Here is a 24288-nt window from a genome sequence, read left to right as displayed (position 1 = left end):
CTCCGATTAGGCCTCAGGTCGTTACTGGTTGTGCACCAGAAAATGGAAACGTTTCTCTTTCCTACACCATTTATTCTGCATTTAATACGCACTCTGTTTTGTGCACTAAAGAAAATGACATACTTTACATTGAAATGGTTTCAGTTTTACTGTTCTTGAACCCACAAATACCAAAAAGTCATATTGTTGCAATGTAAGTTACGTTTTATTTATCGTGGTCCATTTTCTAAGTCTGATCATAATTGTGTCTTTCCTTTGTTTATGACATAAGAACAGGTGATAAGGATATTATATATTTATGCATTCATTCATTCATGTTCAACCGCTTATCCCTGTCGGGGTCGCTGGGGGCTGGAGTCGATCCCAGCTGACATCGGGCGTGAGGCGGGGTCCACCCTGGACAGGACGCCAGTTTATCGCAGGACACATAGAGACGAACGGAGACAGACAACCATTCACACCTACGGGCGATTTTAGAGTCTGGTTTTATTGTTGGTGTTGTTTTGTGCACGAGTGCATCACTACCCAAAATAAAGGTCTTTTCTAGTAAATTCTTCAGCGTGTCCCGTGCCGTTGGCAACAGAAAGCGGCCCGGTTGTCTTTGCAACAGCGGCACCAACAATAACACCACTTGGAGACGGTGATGGGGGAAGCTGAAACGTGTCCGTCTCCACTTTAATGGCCATGGTTTGACATGTTTAACAATCGCATGCAGGTGTATCCACATAGTTTCGGGGCCATACAGTGTAACTCCAGCTGTCAGATAAATGTATTAACTGTTAAAAAGTACAATGTTTTCCTCTGAAATGCAGCAGTGAAGCGGTAGAATATATACCAACATTAAAATACTTACTTAAAGAACCAGTACTTCGTTACTGTAACGTGTGTAACTGCACCTCCCACCTCTGCAGAGTTCAAAGCACACACCTGCTCAGATTTCCCTCAGCGGTGTGCAGAATGATCTCCTTCACAGCTGGACGTCTTTGGGACACGTGAGTGAGTGAGTGAGTGAGTGGGTGAGTGAGTGAGTGCCGCTCAGCACGTCACTGTGAAACCAGTTCCTGTCTGTTGCTGCAGGTCTGTCTGTAGTCTCTCTCCTTCATATCGGACGTGTCGTCCAGCAGCCTCGCCCGCACGGACTCGTCCACCGTCATCTCGAGGGTCACCTCTTTGAACACCTTGGACACCGACACCTGCAACAGACACGAAGACGACGGTTAAATCCACGGACAACACCTTTACACTCTGCGGACATCGCACACAGTCACGTCAGCATTACCTCCTGGAAGTGGAGTTTCTTGAACATGGCGATGCTGACCTTGTTGTCGAGCCCGATTTTCACTTCAAACTTTTTGATCCCGAGTTTGGTGACCCCTGGTGGAAGACGACACACTGATCACCACCGTTCACAAACTAACATTCATAGATAGTGGTTATACCTTATAGCAGCAGCTCTCACGTGATTATTTTCACCACTGAAACTGTGTCAAAGCCACTATGTGTAAAATTATTATGATTACAGCATCTTTCAAATGATTCATCAGACAGAATTTCATTTTTTAAACTCTTTCCATCTTCAGTCTCACATTCATCCGCCTGAATGTAATGCCATTTTAAGTCAACTCTGATGCGTTGCCATGCCAACATACTGGTATTTCTGGGGTATTAAAAGGGAAATGTTGCCGATTTTCAAACCGCTTTGTGTCACTGCAGTGTGTGCAGATGAGCGGTGTGTCCATGTTGCCGACGCGCCCTTTCTCCACCATCTCACACACACTGTAACGATACACATGTGGTAGCAAAGTTTACCTTTAGTGGAATGGAGCCAAGTAAAAATGACGGGCCTATGTTCAAAAAGCACCTCAAAACATTTCTTTTCACCAAGTCCTTTGACCCCTAACCCCCCCCCAATTGTTAAGCGACCTTGGGAACCATGAAAGGCGCTATATAAGTCCAAGTTATTATTATTATGTTGAGAAGACACGCCGTCTATGTAAAGACAACCTGACAACGCCGTTAGCCTGGCACCAACTGGTTATTTTGCCAGTTTTCAAGCCTTTATTTTATAGGACAGACAGGAAATGGGGTGAGAGAGAGGGGGAGACATGCCGCAAAGGGACACAGGTCGGAGTTGAACCCGCAGACCTTCAGCCTCTTTTTGTGGGGCGACTGCTCTAACCACTGTTTCACCGGCAGTTAGTAGCAAGCGATGTACCTGTCCCTCAATTTACATTCGACACAGGAGCTGCGCTGATGTTTGTTGAGAGCAGTTCACTCTTCCAGAAAATGCGTATGAGTTTGTACTTCTGTCAGTCAACTTAGTTGCTATTTTTCCAACAAGGAAAACAGCAGACGACGATCACAACTAAAGAGCTGCTTGAACTGCTGTAAAATGGAAAATTGGGCAGCAACTGAAGAGGTCTGGAACCAGACAAAGTGGGAAATGTTCGAACCCTACACAATGGCTTTGACGTTGTGTCTGCTGTAAGCAACAACACGTTGCCTTCTGACAGAGTGCACCAGCTGCTCACCGTAGCTCATCATCATCCGCGTCACCTCTTTCCCGATGCCTTTGCCTCTGTGACCCGTCTCTGTAAGAAACAAGAAACTTCATCAATTACGACGACTTCATGAAAACAGTGTTCAAAGGAAACGGGAGAAACCAAAGCGTGTGACGGCAGATGTTTGATACTAAGTACTTTCTATGTACTTGTACCTGCTATCATGATCTCCAGCTCAGCCAGGGACGGGTCTGAGGGGTCAGTCAGGAAGATGTTGACATCTCCCACCATGCACTGCTCCTCATCTACACTGCTGCCCGCCCACCGCTGCTTATCCACGATGATGAACGTGCACTCTGGAAACACAGCATTAAAATAATAATCAGAATGAAACAGCTTTTCTACAAGTAAAGGCAGAAATGTTTTACTCGAGTGTGACCTCTTATTTTCATATCATATCCAATGATTACTGTTTATTATCTGAAGGGTGATGTGAATTGAATTGTCTTTATTGTCATCGTACCAGTACAACGAAATTTACAGTACAATCCCTTAAAATGCAGAAATAATCTAACATTAAAAGCATCAAAAAGAATAGGCTAGACCTTTAAAGGACATATTTAAAGCGACATGCTTACACACACACACACACACAAACACACACACACACACACACACACACACACACACACACACACACACACACACACACACACACACACACACACACACACACACACACACACACACACACACACACACACACACACACACACACACACACACACACACACACACACACACACACACACACACACACAGTAGATTGCAGAGACCCTGAGCATCATGTACCATCATAGGTAAAGGTATTTGCAGTGAGCATTCAGAGACCTGAAACGTCTGCCCGAGGGCCACCAACACTTTGCAATAACACAAAGTGTTGGTGGCCTGGGTGGGACGACTCCCTCAGGATGCTTTTAGCCCGACTAAGACAGCGAGAGCTGTACAGTTCTTCCAGGGTGGGGAGTGAGCGACCAATGATCTTTTGGGCTGTGTTTACAACCCTTTGGAGGGCTTTCCTGTCAGCCCCTGTGCAGCTGACACACACACACATGCAGTGAGTCAGGATGCTTTCTATGGAGCAACGATAGAAAGACACCAAAGGTTTCTGAGTCAGATTGTTATTCCTGAGAACTCTCAGGAAGTACAGTCTCGGTTGTGCTTTCTTGATGGTGGTTGTGGTGTAAATGTTCCAAGTTAAGTCCTCCTGTATGTGCACACCGAGAAACCGTAAATCTGTTACCCTTTCCATCTGTTCCCCCCCCGATGAATAGGGGGTCGAGTGTCTGTTTTGGCTTTCCTCCTGAAGTCTATGACCAGCTCCTTGGTCTTGGAGGTGTTCAGGACAAGGTTACTGTCTGTCCTGAACACCTCCAAGACCAAGGAGCTGGTCATAGACTTCAGGAGGAAAGCTAAAACAGACACTCGACCCCCTATTCATCGGGGGGGGGGGGGGGGGCAGGTGGAAAGGGTAATGGATTTCCGGTTGATGATGATTTTAGAAGCTATTTAACAACGACTGTCACTCTAAACCTGGAAAGTGTGTGTGTGTGTGTGTGTGTGTGTGTGTGTGTGTGTGTGTGTGTGTGCGTGTGTGTGTGTGTGTGTGTGTGCGTGTGTGTGTGTGTGTGTGTGGGGGGGGGGTGGCTGATCTGTAGCAATAAAAGACGCCTCTTTTATTGCTACAGGTCATTTCTAACAGCTGAAAGCGTTATTATTTGTGTGTGCACGTGGCATTACTGTCGTCGTCTTCCCTCCAGCTCTTCTGCATGTCGTACTCCTGCTCCAGGGTCAGCGGCTCGGAGGCAGTCAGCTGCTGCAGCGCAGGAGACGTCATCCACTCATGATACCTGAAACAGGCGAATACAAACCACACGGAAGTTGAACATAAAGGACACATTCATCAGATTATTATCATTATTACTACATCACACCGAGCTGTTATGTTCTAGATATCATATTTAAAAACCTCGCTTCAGATCTGTGAAAACGAGTCTTTTAAAAAGGAGCAGATTTCATTGTTTATCAGGAGTCAACGACCGACTGCAGAACCAGGTGAATATCAACAAACTTAATGTAACAAGTATTTAACCACCGGCCGCTCCTTTAGGTGACAAACCTGCCGTTTGGGTCTCCGTCGACTAACATTATATCTGCACTTTAACGTTCACCAGCTGGGTTCAGTGTGAAATTTTAATCTCAAAGTGAAATACCAAGATTTTTCCTTGGTGTGTTTTTAAAATATTGTTTATATTGTTCCTGTTATTCTTATATTTTATATTTCCCTCTGTTTATATTGTTCATATTATTCTACAACTTAATGTTTCTTATTGATGCGTCATAACACGTACTTCTATCTATAAAGTAATAATAACAATAATAATAACTTCCATTTGTCATTCTTCAATTACCCTTGTTCTGTATCTAACAAAGCATAATTCTACTACAAAGATATTTATCCTAATTAAATATTATATTATTCTTTATATTATTATAATAAGTATATAAACATATGCATACATATATAAGTGCAAATATCTTAAGGTGGTTACATCCCACCATTACAATCCAGCATGAAACATCTAGATCCATAAAACATTGATTTAATTTGTCAGAATAGAAATGAACTAAACTAAAGCACTAAAATAAATCAAAATAATAATGATAATAAGAATTATATGAAAAATAATACGAATTATATGAATAATAATAAGAATTATATGAATAATAATAAGAATTATATGAATAAGATTAATATGAATAATAATAAGAATTATATGAATAATAATAAGAATTATATGAATAATAATAAGAATTATATGAATACGAATAATATGAATAATAATAAGAATTATATGAATAATAATAAGAATAATATGAATAATAATAAGAATAATATGAATAATAATAAGAATTATATGAATAATAATAAGAATTATATGAATAATAACAATAAGAAGAAAATCAGCCATGAAGGCACAACAACAATAGCACGATACCATAAAGAAGGACCCATGAGCAGAGGAGCAGATGAGAGGAAGAAGCAGAGATGAGCTGCATGAATTCATAAGGATAACAGGCATATGGTCTCGTGAGCCCGTCGGTATTACCTGGGCACGTGCTCTGCGTTGTAAGGCACCAGCACGACCTGGTGTCCCTCCAGCAAAGTGTTCTCGTTGATCTTCATGACGTTCAAACCAGATAGAAAACCAGATAGAAGAACTTTTAATTCAGCTTCACGTCCATTATGGCCACTGCGCATTCACTTCCGCTTTCAGACTGCGCATGCGCCAACTCACATATGGGGCTGAGGGCGCCCCCTGCTGGACGACACCAAGAAGTGCTGAAGTCTGACTTTCTGCCTTTAACCCTCCTGTCATCCAATTTGACCCCATTCAACATCTCTAAATACATAAATACATACATCTTTTTTTCTGCTTCATATTTAATTGTTTTTCTACTTTTATGAGAACAATTTTAACACTTTGAATTATTGTTATTGTATTGTTGTTGTCTCTAAATGCTCGGACTAACAGACTTAAGAACAGTTTTTATCCAAAAGCTATAACAGTGCTGAACACTGCAGACACCTTTACCTATGATGGTACATGATGCTCAGGGTCTCTGCAATCTACTGTGTTTTGATTTGTCTCCTTAAGCTGCTACTGTGTGTGCGTATGCGTGTGCGTGTGTGTGTGTGTTCCCTTTCCTGGGCCACATTATGAAAAGCACATGTACGGGCTTTCAAGCGGTGCCACCCCTGAGTGTGTTTAACTTTACGTCACAGTTATCATAAATATGACCCGGAAAAGTTACATTTATTACAAATGACTCATCCACGATAAACAGATTTTATAGAGTAAATTTAAATTAGTATTTTAAAGTTAACGTGCAGTGACTATAAATCCTTTAAATTGTATTTGTGAATATAGAATAAAATGTACTCTTCCCTCTTCAGTGAGTGTATCGCATCAATAAAATGTGTAAATATTAAAATGTAAAATATTCTAGCTCCCACTGAATTTTTAATTTTACTATGTAGAAATTAGATTAACTGCATACATTTGTACTACACCAAGAAGCTTTTTTTTTCAGTACAGGATTCAGAATTTGAGACGTTTCAGGTGTGCGTGCGCGCATGTGTGTGTGTGTGTGTGTGTGTTTGTGTGTGTGTGTGTGTGTGTGTGTGTGTACGACTAATAACATACGTACTTTAAAACACATAGGAAAATATCCCTTGATGATTTGAAACATTCAAATTGTGGTTTTCCTCGTTTGTAGAATCACCAAACTGACACTGAGTCAGTTATTGAACTATGTTGATTTTATTATGTCTAACTTTGCTTGCGTACACACACGTGGTGTCATGTGTGCGTTAGGTGGCCCTGCCCAGTCCGTGCCACAGCTCGACCGGCTCCTGTGGGGTGTTGACCATGTCCATCCAGTGCTGCAGCTGCGGGCCCCGCGCGTACATGAAGGGACCCAGCACCAGCACTCCCAGCAGGGCCGGAGGCTCTGGGAGAACGACAGAGAATCTGATACTGACGTCTGAAAACATGCACGTTAAAGATATAGTTCCGTGTTTTAAAGGATAACGAACTAACAGACACGATGAGGGAGCGAGGCAGCGGTGAAGAAGAAGGAAGGGAGGAGGAGGAGGAGGAGGAGAAGGACAAGGAGAGGGACAAGGACAAGGAGAGGGACAAGGAGAAGAAGAAGAAGAAGAAGAAGAAGAAGAAGAAGAAGAAGAAGAAGAAGAAGAAGAAGAAGAAGAAGAAGAAGAAGAAGAAGAAGAAGAAGAAGAAGAAGAAGAAGAAGAAGAAGGAGAAGGAGAAGGAGAAGGAGAAGAATAAGAATTCCTTTCTTCATCCACGCAAGGGGAAATTAAGATTTTTCACTCCGTTATTATATTATTTTTGTTACACACACTCAGGCCCAAATACACACACATGCACAGACAGGACCTTTATACATGCAATTAATGGTGAGATGTCAGAGCGAGGGGGCTGCCAAATGGATCGGTGCCCCGAGCAGTTGGGGGTTCAGTGCCTTGCTCAACAGCACCTCGACATTGCCCAGGAGATGAACCGGCACCTCTCCAGCCACAAGTCCACGCTTCATTCATGGTCCACACAGGGACTCGAACAGCCGAGTCACCTATGGACTGAGCTACTGCCGCCCCGCAGCAGCAACTCCTGCGATCAGTGAGGTAAAATGACTGTTTTTGGTCCACAGCAGTTTCTATCTACGGTTTTATCTACTGCAGGTGATACACTGACTATGGATAAGTACCTCATACAACCACATTTAAAAGACCCAAACACACAGAACTATCCTTTTCCGTTCACCCGGTCACCTGAGCGGACGTCGGTCTGCTGCAGCTCAAATCTCAAACAGGCCTCGTCCAGGTGCTGCGAGCGCAGTTTAAAGGTCACCCTGTGGTCGAAATAGGGGTCGTTCTCACTTTTCGCCACACAGCTGCGCTTCATCTTCACCACCTGCGTGTGTATCTGTAAGCTCACCTGGACGCACACGCCTGGAAAAAAACACATACAGAAGCTGCACTACCTCGTGACACAGATACATATCCGCACGCGTTTGAAGCCGAAACACCTCGTACCTGCGTCTGTGAGCAGCTGCAGGCCCCGAGCCCTCAGGACCACCACAGAGAGGCGCTGCAGGGACGGACTGTAGCTGAGAGATATCTGCACATCGCCCAGCTCTGAACACTGACACACATCACAATCATTATGAGCGTTTGTGAACCTATTATGAGCACATGTGACGTTCTGTGTGTACCTGCGGAAAAAGTCAAAACATTTGCTTCAGTTAAAGTACTGAATGTCACACTGTGGAAATACGCCGCTACAAGCAAAAGTCCTGAGTTTGAAATCTCACTGAAGTAAAATTATTGTGCAGTAAAAAGGTTTCCTGTCAGTGTTTTGCTATTTTAAATGATGTTTCATATTACCAGGTGAGCCAGTTGAGGTGGTTCAGGATCATCTAGTAAGGATGCCCCGTGGGCGCCTCCCTAGGGAGGTGTTCCAGGCACGTCCAGCTGGGAGGAGGCCTCGGGGAAGACCCAGGACCAGGTGGAGAGATTAGATCTCCACACTGGCCTGGGAACGCCTCGGGATCCCCCAGTTAGAGCTGGTTAATGTGGCCCGGGAAAGGGAAGTTTGGGGTCCCCTGCTAAAGCTGCTGCCCCCGCGACCCAACCCCGGATAAGAGGCTGAAGATGAGATGAGATGAGACTCAGATGGACTTGGACCTTTCTAGTCTTCTCAAGGCGCTTTCACAGTGTTTGTCACATTCACCCATGGTAGTGGACATCTACAGACCATCTAATGTAACCATTCACACCACATTCACACACCCATGCGCAGCACGAGGAGCAATTCGGGTTTCAGTGTCTTGCCCAAGGACACTTCGACATGTGGACCGGGGACATGGGGATCTAACTGACGATCTCTTGAAAGGAGGACGAGCAACTCTTCCACTAACCCACAGACACCCCAGATGCATTATTGTTGCATTTTCCTGTCGTAGATGTTTAAGGTTGTGCTCATTATAATCCCTTTATACACTGTTGGGTAGTTTAATCTACAGCAGTGCATCTTATCCTATCAGATCATCGTGTTTGTAGCCTCGCTGTCCTCTGAGGACCACAGATCTCTAAAAAGTGTCGTAAATACACCGTTTTTAGCTTTTTATGCATTTTTCCAGCAGATCCACCAACCGTTTATGTTGCGTAGGAAGTAGGAGGATTACTAAAACATAAAGAAATCCTTTCATCCTTCGGTTTATCGTAAACATCAACACGTGGAGATGCGTTTCACTGGGCGGGAAGAGGATGAAAAATAACTAAAGCTGTAGCCTTGGATTTGCACTTTACAGTAGTTGAGTTGATGCACTTAGCTAAAGCTCTGGTACCTGTGTGTCGTCCTCCGTCTCCAGGTCCCTCCAGAGCACCCTGCCGGCATGACCGAGCTCCCCCTCCAGAGGAAACAGCACCCTGCCCACCGCGTGGCGTTTTCCGTCCTGCTCCACACTCAGCACACACACGCTGAGGGTGCTCCGAGGCACACACACAACTGACACCTGCGGAGGGAAGAGATACAGGTAGTGTGTTTTGAGCATGGGTGCAGATCCCGGGGGGGACAGGGGGGACAGAGGGGACATGTTCCCCCCAATTCCTGAACCACAAGAATTTAACAAATTTCCAAACTTCACATTCTTCGCATTCTTGATTTACATCTAAAAGAAAAAGATTGAAATAGTAAAACAAATAATGCTTGACAAATATATTTCTGACTCTCCATCTCTGCTCTTCTCCACTACAACGGAAACGATCGGGGAGTTTTTCTTACACAGAGGCTGATGATCAATGATCAACAGGCTTTAAAAAAAAAAAAGGGCTTCACATTTTGATATTGATCCATATCAATGAATCAGGCATTAGGTAGTCCCACACACTGGGAGAAAGGGAAGACGTGTGAAGAACAGGGGATGAGTAGACTCCCCTACATGCCCGAGACCCTTAAAATTATGATCTACTAATATAACAGTTAAGTAAGATACACGCTGTTGGCTGTTTAGGACAAATAAACAAGAAAGTAAATGGACTTGTACTTCTATAGCACTTTTCTAGTCATCTGACTACTCAAGGCGCTTTCCCAGTGTTTGTCACATTCACCCATTCACACAGACATGGGTGAATGGGTGAATGATGGCAGTGGACATCTACAGACCATCTAATCTAACCATTCACACCACATTTACACACCCATGCGCAGCACGAGGAGCAATTTGGGGTTCAGTGTCTTGCCCAAGGACACTTTGACATGTGGACCGGGGGAGGTGGGGATCAAACTGATGAACTCTCGAATGGAGGACAACCTACTCTCCCACTGAGCCACAGTTGCCCCATGAAAGGTAAGCACAGGAAACGATTCCCTGTACAGTATTTTTTGAGTGACATGGTCTCAAAGTTGTGATTTATGGTGGCATGGTCTGACACACAGGAAAAAAAATTATGGTAATTTTGGTGCCCCCCTTGGTCCTGACATTGGACCCCTATCTGTGAGCAGATATAGATGCAGCTGCGTCTGCGTTTAAACGTTTGTGTCCTCGCCTGGAAAACAAAGCAGTCGTTGAACTCCGGGTCGGGCCCCGTGCCCCGGGCCTTGGCCTGGCGGGGCCGCCTGTCATCGGGGAGGAGCCGGAGCTCCACCAGCGTCACATTGCCGTGGAAACGGGGAGGGAGGTTGCCAAGGCGGAGCAAGGACACCATAAGCTGCTCGCTGCCGTGGCGGTACTCCACAGAGAAGCAGAGGCGGGTGGCCATGCCGGGAGGAGGCGCCACCACCTCGTTCAGAGGAGGAACAGAGTAGAGACCGGCCAGCACCGTCCCCACGGGGAACCACCCTGATGGAGACAACAGTATTTTAGGTTGCAATGACTTCACCGTGACCATCTCAGCTACTGTCAAGTGACCAGTGATGACCTACTTCCTACTGAGAGGGACCCACGATGAGCCAGTATGTCTCTACGGGCCTCCATCTTCATCTCCTCCTCCTCTTCCTCTCTCTCCTCCTCTCCATTGTTCAGGTCACCATGGTTTTGTGCCATGAAGCGAGGAGGCAAAGTGAAAGGGATCTCACCGGGCCTTTCACAAACAGAGAGAGAAAATGTTATTAATTCTGGCTCCTGCAGCATTTTTTTTTTACATCAGCTGAGCAGAGTCAGGATCAAATCAAGAGGGGATTTGGAAAAATAGACATTATTTACCATTTTAAGACAATATCCTAATCCTACAATAAGCCATCTATTTTTGTTTTTAATCGTAAACTTAATTTCCATAACAAACACACTCAGAGACAGCACTGTTACACATAAATGCACTGATAACAACAGTGTGCTTCTTATTTACCCGTGTTTGCACAAGGTGGTGATTAATGTATGCACTTACTTTTTTTAAACATCGATTTTTTAAAGTGCAGTCAAAGCTTTGAAAATGCCCTGTTTTTTTAGGCAGTGGGTGCCGAAATATCATTTTAAACTTCCTGCCCTACACTATATCAGCTACAATGAAGACTACAGGCCCCGTAGACCCTGACGCTTAGAAGCAATGGATGCTGTTCTTCAGTGAGAGGTTTTTCTTCTTTACTTAGAAACAAAACACCTCATTGCATTTGACTATTATTTGTTGTATTAACACTGTATTTGTGTGTATTTTGATGTTTGCTATATCAAAGCACTCTGTTAACTGCTGTTTATAAAGGTGCTATACAAGTAACGTTATTATTATTATTATTATTATTATTATTATAACAGTTTGAGTCCAGCAGGGGACCTTTGTTGCACGTCAAACACCCTCTCTCCTCTCATTTCCTGTTAGCTCTCTCATATTTTAAGGCATCTTTTGTACTGTTCCACAAAAAACGCATTAAATAAACATTTGAAAGACAGAAAGAATAAACAGTGAGAGTAAAGTGATATGTAGGATATGTGCATGTTTGTTTTACTAACATTGCCCAGGAGCCCTGAGACACCTGGATCACGGGAGCAGAGCACGCTGGCACCGAAGGCGTCGTAGAGAGCAGCTCCTCGTATTGATTCTTCCTCTTCTTCTTCTTCTTCCTCCTCCACAGAAAGTACACCATCAGACCCAGCAGCACCAGCAGACCCGCAGACAGACCCACAGCCAACAGCAACACCTCATCTGTACAAGCAAACAGGGAGAAATAAACCCAAAAGTAGAAACGCATGGTTGAAATGCAGCCTACAGCTTACCTGTCATAGTTATTTCTGTGAGTGTCTGAAGCCACGTCTTAGGACGAGTTTCCACTGTTGGAGCCTCCTGTTGTTGTTGGCTCAAAGCGTGCACTGTAGGTGAGCAGAGAGAGGAGGACACAGCTGGCTCATTCTCATCACGTCACGCTGTTATCTGGCCGCTACGCTCTTTCAAAAGGACCACATCTTTAGGGCTGGACAGTATGACTAAAATCCCCTCCTGTGTTTTGTTTAGTTTAGTTTAGTTTAGTTTAGAAAGTTTATTTCGAATATGTGAAAAAACTCAATGATCATACATTAATTGGCAGTCATAAAGACAAAAGCGGGAAAAATAAATGTACAAAAGGAGTGGGAAGAAGTATAAACTTATTTTATTCCTTATTTTATCATGCTTTCACACAAAAACATAGTATCCGGATTAAGAAATTTGAGTTAATGAGTTTGTTATTATCAATTTAAACAACATCACTGGGTATAACAATGTATGATTTCATAACGATTCCATTGAAAGAGGATAAACTATCGTATTTAATTATTGCCCAGACCACTGATTTTGATATATTACATTCTCTAGAATTGAATTTTATTTACATTTTTGTTCTTTAGACAAACATTTGCAACCTATGCTGTTGTGTTTTAGATTCAAAGAAGCTGCTATTTTATGCTCAAAACTATAAATTACCAGCACATTTGTTTGACTTGAGTTGTATTGAATAATTAGAGATGAGGGAGGACATACTTACCTTGATGTCATCACATTAACATTAGTTCTATGGTGTTTTTCTGTGTGTGTTTCACATGTCATGGCTGTATTTGATCACTTTATTGTGGTTGCGCTGTGCATTCATCATTGCTGTGTCTTTGTGGGTTGGGACAGCCTGTTTATCTAACATCTATCGTTGGTTATTGGATGCATGAAGCTTTGCATGCTGATGATAGGGGGTTTTGATCAAGGTTTTGATTCAGGCTGGTATTTGCTAAATTGAGCGTGTTTGCGGTTTGTGATGGGCTGGAAACTGTGAATCTGATCCGGCAACGTTGGTTGTTATAGATCATGAGGAAGAGTCTCTCCAGAGTTTTCACATATCTGGGGTTACCATCCAGACACGACCTGGCGACAGTAGCCAAAAGGTTAAGGATGAATCCTTTTCCACTCCTTTGGTGATCTTCTGATTATCCTCTAACGCCACCACAAGGTTAACATTTAGGTTTTCACTCTCACACACTGTTGACGGTGAATTGACACGAAATTTGATAAGGTGACACACGTTAATAACTAAATAATAGTGCTGCTCTGACCACTGATATACACACACACACACACACACACACACACACACACACACACACACACACACACACACACACACACACACACACACACACACACACACACACACACACACACACACACACACACACACACACACACACACACACACACACACACACACACACACACACACACACACACACACACACACACACACACACACACACACACACACACACACACACACACACACACACACACACACACACACACACACACACACACACACACACACACACACACACACACACACACACACACACACACTTCAGAGATTGGACGGTAGCTAATGAGATGACTGCTAATCCTCAGAGCTAAAGTCAGAGTAATGGCCCTCGCTCTTTGACACACGCAAATACACACAGAAATCCTCATTTTCACCCCGATGTCAACTTCACACGAGGGTCCTTCGGTGAGAGGAAGACGGAGGAGGAGATCAAGTTGAAGACGAGTCACAACAGTGTGTGATTGAGGCTGGAAGCCAGAAATACTTTCTTAAGAAGTGAGGGAGGAATGAGGGGAGGAAGGAGAGACGCCATTTAGCTCTGCCTGCTCTGTGCCAGCGAAGAGAGCAAAGCAGGACACAAGGTGTGAACTTAAGGTAAGACTTTCCTCTTCCATCAATGTCTCAGGATTTGGTGCTGAATCTTCGTGCAAACGGACAGTCGTATCCGTGAGTTAACTGGATGTTTATGATCCCAGATAAACACACGTTATAAGGTCAGATGGTCAGTTTGGGACAGAGGTGGATTTGACAGTTTGTTTTAATATAAATACGGATTCATATGTTTTTATGATGATATGTCAGGCAGAGTAGCATTTATTTTCTATTTCTGAGGGATCAAAGAACTGGTATAATCTGATTTTATAAGCATAAATACACAGAAATATAAAATTAGCCACAACATGCTATTAGAACATAATGATTAAAGTGAATTCAGTGTAATCTCTACTCTCCATTCTCTGCCTTTCTTTGTCTCTTTTGCTTCTTCGTCTTCTGTCAACTGACAGCTGCTCTCTTGAACCCGATCAATCTACATTTTGTCCGAATAATCAAATAATCTGGATTGTGTAATCTCATTAGGCTAATCTGGTAGTGGCTGTGAATGTGTGTGTGTGTGTGTGTGTGTGTGTGTGTGTGTGTGTGTGTGTGTGTGTGTGTGTGTGTGTGTGTGTGTGTGTGTGTGTGTGTGTGTGTGTGTGTGTGTGTGTGTGTGTGTTTCAGAGTCAGAAAGAAGGAAAAGATTAAAGGAATAGTTTCAACATTTTGGGAAATAGCTAGTTAGCTAGATAGTTAGCTTTTTTGCTGTTTAAGGAGAAAAGTATTAAATACTCAAAAGCCATTGGCTCATAAGAACTCTGGACAACGTCGGTCCGGACACATGTAGCACATTTGCATGCACAGGACATGGTGCGGATTACAACAGCGCCGGCTCATAATTTGGTCATAAACGTCAGATTCTCTTGACGTTCCTCGGACAGATGATTTTAGCGTCGGCCCAATGACAGAATCTCGTCTCTCCAGTGAGACATTTTTGTTGCCGTCTTTGTGTGAATTACCCTTCGTCTTGACCTGTGGATGGAACCTCTTGTGGTTTTTGTGCCAGCCGCATGATAGATGATAGCGGCATGCTCTATTCAAACATGGACTCAATCGGACATTACACAGGCTTTGCACCAGTGGTGAGGTGGCAGAGTAAAGTCACTTGATGTCTGGTCTGACTGATTTGTTCATTTGCGTTCTCACACACAGCTCCTCTGGGAAGGTCTAGATCATTTTAGGTTTGTCATGCACGCGTGAAAGAGGCTAAAGATGTGTCTTTCTTTGCAGGTTGGTGTTGTTGCCATGGCGCGGCCTGGGCGCCCTGCGTCTGAGAGCTACCAGCCAGCCAGTTGCTCAGTCAGTCAGTCAGCCTCTTACTCCAGTGAAGCTCGGCTTGTGGGGCGGGAGGATCGGGAGGATGCGCCCATTTTCTCCCTCTCTAAGAGCTCCATGGATGTGGTCATGGCGACGGGGCCGCCGCACAAGCGGGACCCAGCCTTCACCCGCATGGACCTGAGACGCAGCTCCAGCACCAACACACACTCTGAGCAGAACTCAGTGACGCTGCAGCAGCTGCACCCCCGCATGTGCCAGCACATCAACTCCACCAACAATCAGCAGTTGTCCCTCACAGCCCAACACGTGGACGGCCACAGCCCTCCTGCTCTCAGCGAGCGCTGGATCACCAACATGCACCGTTGGAGCGGCAGCACGCACAGCCGCAGCAGCACTCCAGACACAATTGTATGGAAAGGTGGGACCTCACGCCCCTCGAGTGTAACCCAGGAAACCCCTTGCTCTCCCTTGTCCAAAGCAACCTCCCCACCTGACACGCCCTCTCCCTTCATCTCCCCCCTGCAGACACCAACGTCTTCTTCCTCAACCCTAACGCTGAGCACACATCAGCAGGAAGAGTTACTTGCATCCTCACCAACGCCCACTCAGCTGCCGTCACCCCTGCCATCACCCCTGCAGGCTCACACCTCCTCACCCTTGCCATCCAACTCTCCCGATCTCTCCCAGCCCGCCCTCACAGAGGATGAGGGCTTCCTGGATAATAGCTTGCAATCTTTCCAATTCCCGTCCCCAATCCCGCCGTCCGTAAGTTTAGCAGAAGGAGGTGTGTCGTCGGATCCTGGATGTCTTCTTGATGACTTGATGAAAGAGCTGCACAGTTCTGCAAGCACACAGTTATCGGAGGGTGGAGGACTGAGAAGCCCAGTGCAAATGCCTAATTCTCCAGCGGTCGGACAGAAATCAAGAAGAGAAGCCTCAGTTTACCATCTTGAGCCTTCATGGCAGCCGGGGCAAAGCTGTCAGACAGGAAGAGGTTGGAGGACTCCCCTGGCTTCTTCATTGAGCGACTCGCTATTGGGTGACTGCTGCAGGTGCAACTTGAGCAACACAAAGGTGTTCAGGGAGGAGGGTACAATGACTTCACAGCTGGAGCTGGTAGACGCAGTGGTGCAGACGATCTCTCCCATTGGCTCCTTGTGGGGCCTCAAGAGGACCATTTCCAACACAGGCTCCCACTCCTTCTTAGGCTCACCGCCTGGATCAAGACTGAACCTGAAGTCCTCAGTGGGGTCCAACTCCAATCTGGTGTCGCCGTCCTCCAGCATGTTCCCAGTGAGCAGCGAAGTGGAAGAGGAGGAGGAGGAGGAGGAGGATGAGGAGGAGGAGGAGAGTCGAGGAGCAACTCCGACGTTGGACATCAGCTCCACGTCCTTGCACGATCTGGAGAAGAGGAGGTCGTGTCTGAAGAACCAGACGAGGAGGAGCAGCATGAAGCAGGTGCAGTGGGACGAGGACGGGATGACATGGGACGTTCACGGAGCATCTGTGGACCCAAAGGTGCTTACCACAGCCATACAGAAACACATGGAGATCCAGAACAGCCCGCGACTTCAGAGGCATTCCTCGAAGAAGAAGAAAGCACCTAAGCCTCCTCTCATATCCAACGTGGTGAAGGCCATGACCCCTGAACTTCATCCGCCGGTGATGATTAAATCCTCGACTTGTACGGTGGAGGATACGAGTGAAGCGACACCTGAGACAGATGGAGGGGGGAGGGACGAGGAGGAGCCGGAAAAAGGAGGCAAAAGGGAGGTAAAAGTAAAAATTGCTCGTAGATTAAGCAGAGCAGAGGGCGCTTACATAAAAGAAGACGATGAGGTGTATGGAGAGGACGGCACCAGTCGTTCCAAATCACCCTCGCATGGGAGTGGACACAGCCGCAAGAAGGGCGCGATCCGGTCTCTGAGGAGGCCCGGGTGGTGTGGAGGCTCCAGAAATGCAGAGGACTGATCCTGGAGACTAATCTAACGTCTTTTCTAATCTAAGGGATTATCCATATAGCTGATCCTCAATTTGCACAAATGCACTACGCAATAAACTCTGAATGAAGCTCAGAGAGACTTTGGGAGTAGCTCTTACTTTCATGTGGTTTTATCCTGCCGTTGTCTAAACTTCCGTCGTTTGTTTAAAAGGTGTCCATCTGACTTCGTTTCCCTTTGACTGTCTTTGAATTCTCTCTAAAAAATCAGCATCTCAGGACCGGAAGAACCTTTTAATAGCTCTAAGAACATATGAGAATCCCCTTTTTACCACCAAACTACAAGAACTAGGAATGATCGTACTTCTTAGAACGCCGCATTGAGGGACTTTATGAGGTACTCTCCGAGCTCAAGAGGAACTACTAGCCAGCCGTCCGCTAGTTAGCCTGCTAATTCCATCATAATTTCATCAGCACTGGGTTTAAAGGTACCTCTGACTCACTGCCTGTCGCTGAGTGGACGGCAGCTGGCCAGCAAAGTAGCCGGTACCAGAGACGGACCGGCTGTAATCTGCCAGCGGCGGGGAGTGAAGCAGAGGGAGCGGCAGTTTGGTCTGAAAAAGCCTGTTATCCTCTCACTGTCCAGTCCCACAGTGCAGATGAGAGAGGCGTCAATAAAACTGTTGATATTTTTAATCTGAGTTCAATTATTACCATGTGTTTTTTCAGCTCACAAGAGTCATGGAACTAGTAGCTAATAAAGAACATCATTAATAGGCAATCAAAAAATAAATTAGACAACATTGGAAAGTAATTCATTGTTTGACATTTTAAATGGGCAATAAAATATTTTACAAATTAAAGTCCAAGGTCTTAAAATGTCTTGTTTTGTCCACAACCCCAGAGTATTCCAGTTTGATAGAAAACAGAAAATCTCCATATTTCAGAAGCTGAAATAAAAATAATCTTTCTGTCAGGCGACTAATTGATTAATCAACTGATCGTTGCAGCTCGATAAAATACCTTTACACTTCCTCCATCATTTCTTATTCTTCTAAGTGCGCTTTTTGTTTTTGCACACTTTCGCAACAAGTTTCTCACGTCTCAGTTCATAACTCTTTAATCTGATGCGATTCATTCTTCTGGACAAATGAAAGAAATTCAAAAAGTCAGGGTTTACACTTTCAGATGATTACTCAGGAGGTGACTCAGCTCAAAATTGTTGTTTGGGAATAAACGCTAACTCAAAAACCCACTAAGCTCCTGTGTTGTTCTGTCCTCCTCTTCCCACACTCGCTCGACTCATTCGCTGTGGAAAAAACATGCACAAAGTAGTTGTGTGTAAACTTGGTGAACCACAGGGGTGAGGTTGGACCATTCAGGCGCAGCCATTCAGATGAGCGGGCACATTCTCTCTCATTCACCACAGGAAAAAAGATCAACTCACTAGTGGCTTCCACTGCAGGTACAGTCATATTTTCACAGATGGGGTCCCTGCTGCTTTTCATTTATGAAGTCTTATTTTCTGGTGTTAAAGCGTCAATGCATTTTTTTTCCCGCTGACTTCTTGTGGTATCTAGTCATGCAGATAGTTTTAGTTTCATTAGGCTTTAAGGTCAGAAATCAATGAAGCTGTCACTTTGAAAGACACAAAAAATACAATTTCTCCTGTACAACTGTCGACATCTGACGACTGTAAATATGCTGCAAAATGGATTATAAAGAGTAATACAAGTGTGTTTCTTTGTTATTTGTATGAACCGACGATAGCTCAGCCAATACTGGACTTTTGAGGTTGATATTAATATTAATATTTAAGTTTCAAAAATGTGATCATGATATTTTTAATGCAGTTTTGCACATCTACCCTTATTTAACTCTGGAATTGTCGTTGTTTGCATTTTGATGTTATTTTATGTTCATTCATTCATTCATTCATCTTCAACCGCTTATCCCGGGGTCGGGGTCGCGGGGTGGCTGGAGCCGATCCCAGCTGACATTGGGCGTGAGGCGGGGTCCACCCTGGACAGGACGCCAGTCTATCGCAGGGCACATAGAGACAAACAGAGACAGACAACCATTCACACCTACGGGTGATTCTTGTAATTTTATGTTGTTTTTTTTTTTTAAGTTGTTGTGAGCCCCTACCCCACGACAATTTTCTATCGTTATGTGACGGACAATAAAGATTTCTGATTCTTGACATTTTTTTTCTTCTGTTGAGCTTTACACGTATTGAATGGCAAGATATCATAAAGGCTAAACGCTTTAAGCTAACTGCAAATTAGCATATGCTAACATGCTAACAGAAATAAGCAGATATGTTCCCCATGTTTGTTTAGCGTGTTAGCATTAGCACTTAACATAAAGTAAATATAAATAGTGCTGCAAGATGTACAATATGATACAATGTACGATCAGTAACGCAAAAAGTGCCATAATGTACGATCAGAGGCGGGTTAATGCACAGGCTGCTCTAGGGGCCCCAGGTGTGCAGGGGCCCCGGACTGGCCAGACTATTTATTTCTTTTAAATGTACCTCACTGGGGAAAAAAACTTTCCTCCTATTGGGGCCCTTAGAAACATAAAAAAAATTAGTACAAAAAGTTTTATACTATCAGATTGTAATTATTGATAGACTCATGTAAATATCACTTTAATGTTGCAGCTGAAAGGTGATTTTATTTACTTTATATTCTACTGTATAGCTTCGTCTCTAACAATATAGGTTACTTTATTTGTTGATAATATTTTGTATTAATAATCTGTAAAGTAACTAAAGCTACCAACTAAATGTAGTGGAGTATAAAGTACAATATTTTCTCTGAAATGTAGTGAAGAAGTATAAAGTAGCATACAAAGTAAAGCGTCAAGTCCAAGTACCTCAAAATGAAAGTGAAGTACAGAACCTGAGTAAATGTACTTTTCTCCACTGGTTAAACTGCAGCAGTCAAGTTACTCATGAGGATACTGATGATTATTCCTAATCACAGACACGGTTTCTAAACTTTCTATCCTAGTTTGGTTTGATAAGTAAACATATCCATATTTAATACCTTCATGCACCGACAACATCTTTTCTACTGAGTCATGTTTACACGGGATGAACTACAGTGAGGACTTGAGAGATCAGAGAGGAAGGTCCAGCTCAGGTCACTATGTCACTGCTGTAAGCCACGTGACATGATGTGATGTTTGTTTGTGTACTCTGCTTTATTGCCTTTGTGCTGCGTGCATGTTGGTGTACTGTGAGCATACTATATGTATGTGAAAGTGCTGATGGGACTCCCCGAAATGCCCTTTTTCTCAGCTGCGGTGGAAACTGTAGCTGTACAGGAGAACAATCCAGCGCTCGGCCTTTGTTGCGACCCGGCCCATTGTCCCTGCTGCTGTGTGTGTTGTTGTTGTTGTTGTACTGTATGTGTACCTGTACATGTGCGTGCGCTCTGCTGCCTGGTATAAAAAGCGTGGGACGTGTGCCGGCCGGTGATTCTGTGATAGAAGATGGCTGTACCCGGACCTCCTCTGCTCCTCCTTCTGTCTCTGCTGCTGCCGCTGCTGTTGAGCAAGGCGTCTCTGCCTGCAGCTGCATACACACTCACGCCCGGACGGCATCAACCGCAGCACAAGCTCCTCCACCTGGGTGAGGGCACATAGAAACACACACACGCACACCTGTTAAAACATGCTTGAAGATGTTTGATTTGAATGTCTTTGTGTTCTGCGCTCAGACTGGCCGAGGGACTGCGGCATGGCTCACTTCAAACCCAACATGGCCGAGAGGATTGTGTCGGGCAACGAGGCGAGACCTCACTCCTGGCCCTGGCAGGTGTCTCTGCAGGTAAACCCGCCTTTTTGTACGGATGTAGTTCAGCAATAGGAGGTCGTGAGTGGACAAACAAAACTCCAGTACACTTAGCGCAGATTACAGTTTCATCCCTTCTACGACTACGGATTATTATCAGTTTAAGTGTCGGCTGGTGATTTCTATGATTCCTTTAGTTCATAAAATGTAAATTATAATGAAAAATGAAAAGTTGCCCCAGCCAAAGGTGACGTCTTAAGTACATTCACTCACATACTGTACTCGAATACAAATTTGAGCTACTTTACTCAAGTATTTTCTACTTTGAATATTGAACTTTTTACTCCACTGCACTTATTTGACATTAATTACTCTGCACATTGAGATCATTAATACAAAATATCGGTAAGTAATAAATAACGATGCATTAATAAAGGTTTAACGACCCAGCAGCAAGGTTATAATGGTTTTAAATTCTCTATTAGGTTTTATTTCATTTTAGTTTTAGTTAATTTTCACAGTTAAGTTTCAGTTTTTCAGCAGCTTCAGTGTTTTTCTGTCAGGGGCAGGATGTCTCTGAAGAACGCAACTACATACATTCAAAATACTTAGCTGGAGAAAGGCCTTAATGTGTGATCTTTACGCTGTGAAGCAATTGTAACAGCGCCATCTCCTGGAATGTCTAGAAATTCAAATCCAATATTGTTTTAGTTTAAATATATTTAAACATAAAATATCAGAAAACTTGAAACACAATATGAATTCTCTTAATATCAGTAATGAACTGGGGAAGTTTCACGGTGACATTAGTTAAAAATGTTACCCTGTTCACCTGTAGTGCCTCTCCTTAAGTGATGATCGATGAAGTTTGAGCAAGTTTGATCACTGATACATCCTGCATTCACACATCAAATCCTTATGATCATGTATTAGTTAACATCACTGAGGAGGAGGTCTGGTTGTCTCTCGTAGGTTCGTCCCAGGGGAAGCAAACATTACATTCATGTCTGTGGAGGAACTCTCATCCACAAGAACTGGGTCCTTACTGCTGCTCACTGCTTCCAAAAGTAAGAAACCATTTACACAGAAGACGAAACGCAGAAGCAGAACATTTAGTTTGAAGTCGATTTTTGTGGAAAAAGAAACACAATGAGAACCAGAAAGGCCTTGCTTTAACTCTGTTTTGGGCTCTCAGGGGTAAAGCTGAGGATGCTGGGAGCTGGAGGATCGTCCTGGGGAAGCATCAGCTGAAGCGCTCAGAGACGGCAGAGAGGATTTTCCCCGTGAAGAGAATCTACCGCCACGAGAACTTCCGTTACCCGGCTCACAGCGAGCTGGACTACGACATCGCCCTGGTGAAGGCAGCCACAGACATCGCCCCTTCAAACTTCATCCGCTACGCCTGCCTGCCGCGCAAGCAGACCATCCTCAATCCGGGACACTACTGCTGGGTCACAGGCTGGGGAGACACCCGGGGTGAGTGGAGGAGAGGGGGAATCAATGGGGTTCATCCTCTGGGGATCATGAATGGGTCCTACAGTTGTGGAGCTATTTCAGTCTGGACGGTCCAATGTTACTTTGCTGCTGACGTGGCTAAAAAGTCACGAGAAGTGGAAAAAAAAATGCAGTTTAAAGGTTTTTTTTATTATGAAAAGAGCAAATGCACACAGTCCGTATTCAGAAGCTTGGGCTTTAAACCAGCCGTCAGGACTTATGGGACTATATCAGCGTATATACCTTTTTAGACCTTTTTCAAGACCTCATATCCCCCTCAAGTTTAAACCGGTTACATCAGTGACACTAACTTTAACAGTCTTTAACAGTTACTTTACATTAACTAGACGAAACCACTTTGCTCGGCATGAAGGGACCTTCATGTAACGTTAGCAAGCAGCAGTAAGTCAGAGTTCAGTGAGCGGGGAGCGCGTTAATGGTCGTCTTCTTCAGGTGACGTTAAATCGAGCAGGATTTCATAAATAAACTACAGAGCCCCACTACGCGCCCACGAAAGGATGACGTAACGCAAACTTTAGCTACAATTTCTTTGGACGAACAAGCTAAAAAATGTAATCTCTTAAATAGGGTTTAATGCTCTTTAACGACCTTAATTGTTGCTCAATTTAACAACTTAAGTACTTTTTAAAGACCATGCCGACACACCCTGTATACAGGTAGAAAACACCTCTACAGTTCTGCTACAGTCATTCCCCGGCTACAATGACGGTGCAGACACCAAGAGCGTAGATGTGGACGACCTGGAACACTGGCCAATCAGAGCAGACTGGTTTTTTTTTGTGAGGGGGGTCTTAAAAGAGACAGGCACTAAAACAGAGCATCAGACAGAGGGTGAATAGAGGTAGATTCAGACAGGATAAGCAGAATACGGGACCTTTAAATTGTTCTTGAACACATTTCAGGCGGGAAGGAGAACGTGTCTCTAGCAGAAGCCCTGAATCAAGCCCGCCTGCCCATCATTGACTTCAAAACCTGTCGGCAGAAGAAATTCTGGGGCGACCGCGTCCGAGACTCCATGATCTGCGCTGGGTTCAGGGACACCGAGGGCCCGCCTGCTGCGTGCCAGGTGAGATTCACGGGAAAATGTTGGAGATAGAAGTGAGAACGAACGATTCCTTACCCCATCTCTCTCCTCCTTCCTCTCCCAGGGCGACTCCGGTGGTCCTCTGCTGTGTCAGCAGGGGCAGGACCGCTGGGAGGTGCACGGCGTAGTGAGCTTCGGCCCCATCGGCTGCACCGTGGAGAACAAACCCAGCGTTTTCACCCGCACCGCCGCCTACATCCCCTGGATCGAGGCGACGCGCATCAGGGACTTCTTCCTGCACTAAGCGAGCCGCCTGACTCAGCGCTGACGGCAAACATAAGCCCCGCTCCGTTTTATGTCTACAGAAGAATACAACCTGCTTTTTTTCTAAAGTCACACAGCAACAGTTCATTCAACGACCACTGAAAGATGTGAAT

The 24288-nt window shown here is 44.5% G+C and overlaps 3 protein-coding genes across 3 annotated transcripts; 1 reads left to right on the top strand and 2 right to left on the bottom strand.

The window, feature by feature from the left end:
• Nucleotides 1-651: 651 nt before the first annotated feature.
• nat9 (N-acetyltransferase 9) lies at nucleotides 652-5801 on the bottom strand. Its single transcript, XM_083933211.1, has 6 exons — nucleotides 5672-5801; nucleotides 4302-4411; nucleotides 2717-2857; nucleotides 2532-2591; nucleotides 1280-1374; nucleotides 652-1193 (listed from the first exon to the last, which is right to left on the bottom strand). The coding sequence occupies exons 1-6, from the start codon at nucleotides 5746-5748 to the stop codon at nucleotides 1044-1046; spliced, it is 633 nt and encodes a 210-aa protein (XP_083789337.1). The 5' UTR covers nucleotides 5749-5801; the 3' UTR covers nucleotides 652-1043.
• Nucleotides 5802-6936: 1135 nt separating this feature from the next.
• On the bottom strand, nucleotides 6937-12363 carry syt15 (synaptotagmin XV; the record flags this gene model as incomplete). Its single annotated transcript, XM_083932174.1, has 8 exons — nucleotides 6937-7076; nucleotides 7918-8097; nucleotides 8182-8290; nucleotides 9495-9662; nucleotides 10696-10988; nucleotides 11072-11229; nucleotides 12093-12285; nucleotides 12357-12363. 8 exons carry the CDS (start codon nucleotides 12361-12363, stop codon nucleotides 6937-6939), a joined length of 1248 nt encoding a protein of 415 aa, XP_083788300.1.
• An 8648-nt stretch (nucleotides 12364-21011) lies between these two features.
• Nucleotides 21012-24155, top strand: LOC310960683 (elastase-1; the record flags this gene model as incomplete). The annotated part of the gene is made up of 6 exons (XM_083932445.1): nucleotides 21012-21150; nucleotides 21239-21348; nucleotides 22285-22379; nucleotides 22508-22788; nucleotides 23730-23893; nucleotides 23976-24155. 6 exons carry the CDS (start codon nucleotides 21012-21014, stop codon nucleotides 24153-24155), a joined length of 969 nt encoding a protein of 322 aa, XP_083788571.1.
• Nucleotides 24156-24288: the final 133 nt, after the last annotated feature.

This window comes from Echiichthys vipera (genome assembly GCF_963691815.1).
Source record: "Echiichthys vipera genome assembly, chromosome: 18".
NCBI classification, from domain to species: Eukaryota; Metazoa; Chordata; class Actinopteri; order Perciformes; family Trachinidae; genus Echiichthys; species Echiichthys vipera.
Note: the sequence above shows the minus strand (reverse complement) of the source record. Positions and strands in the feature narration are given on the sequence as shown.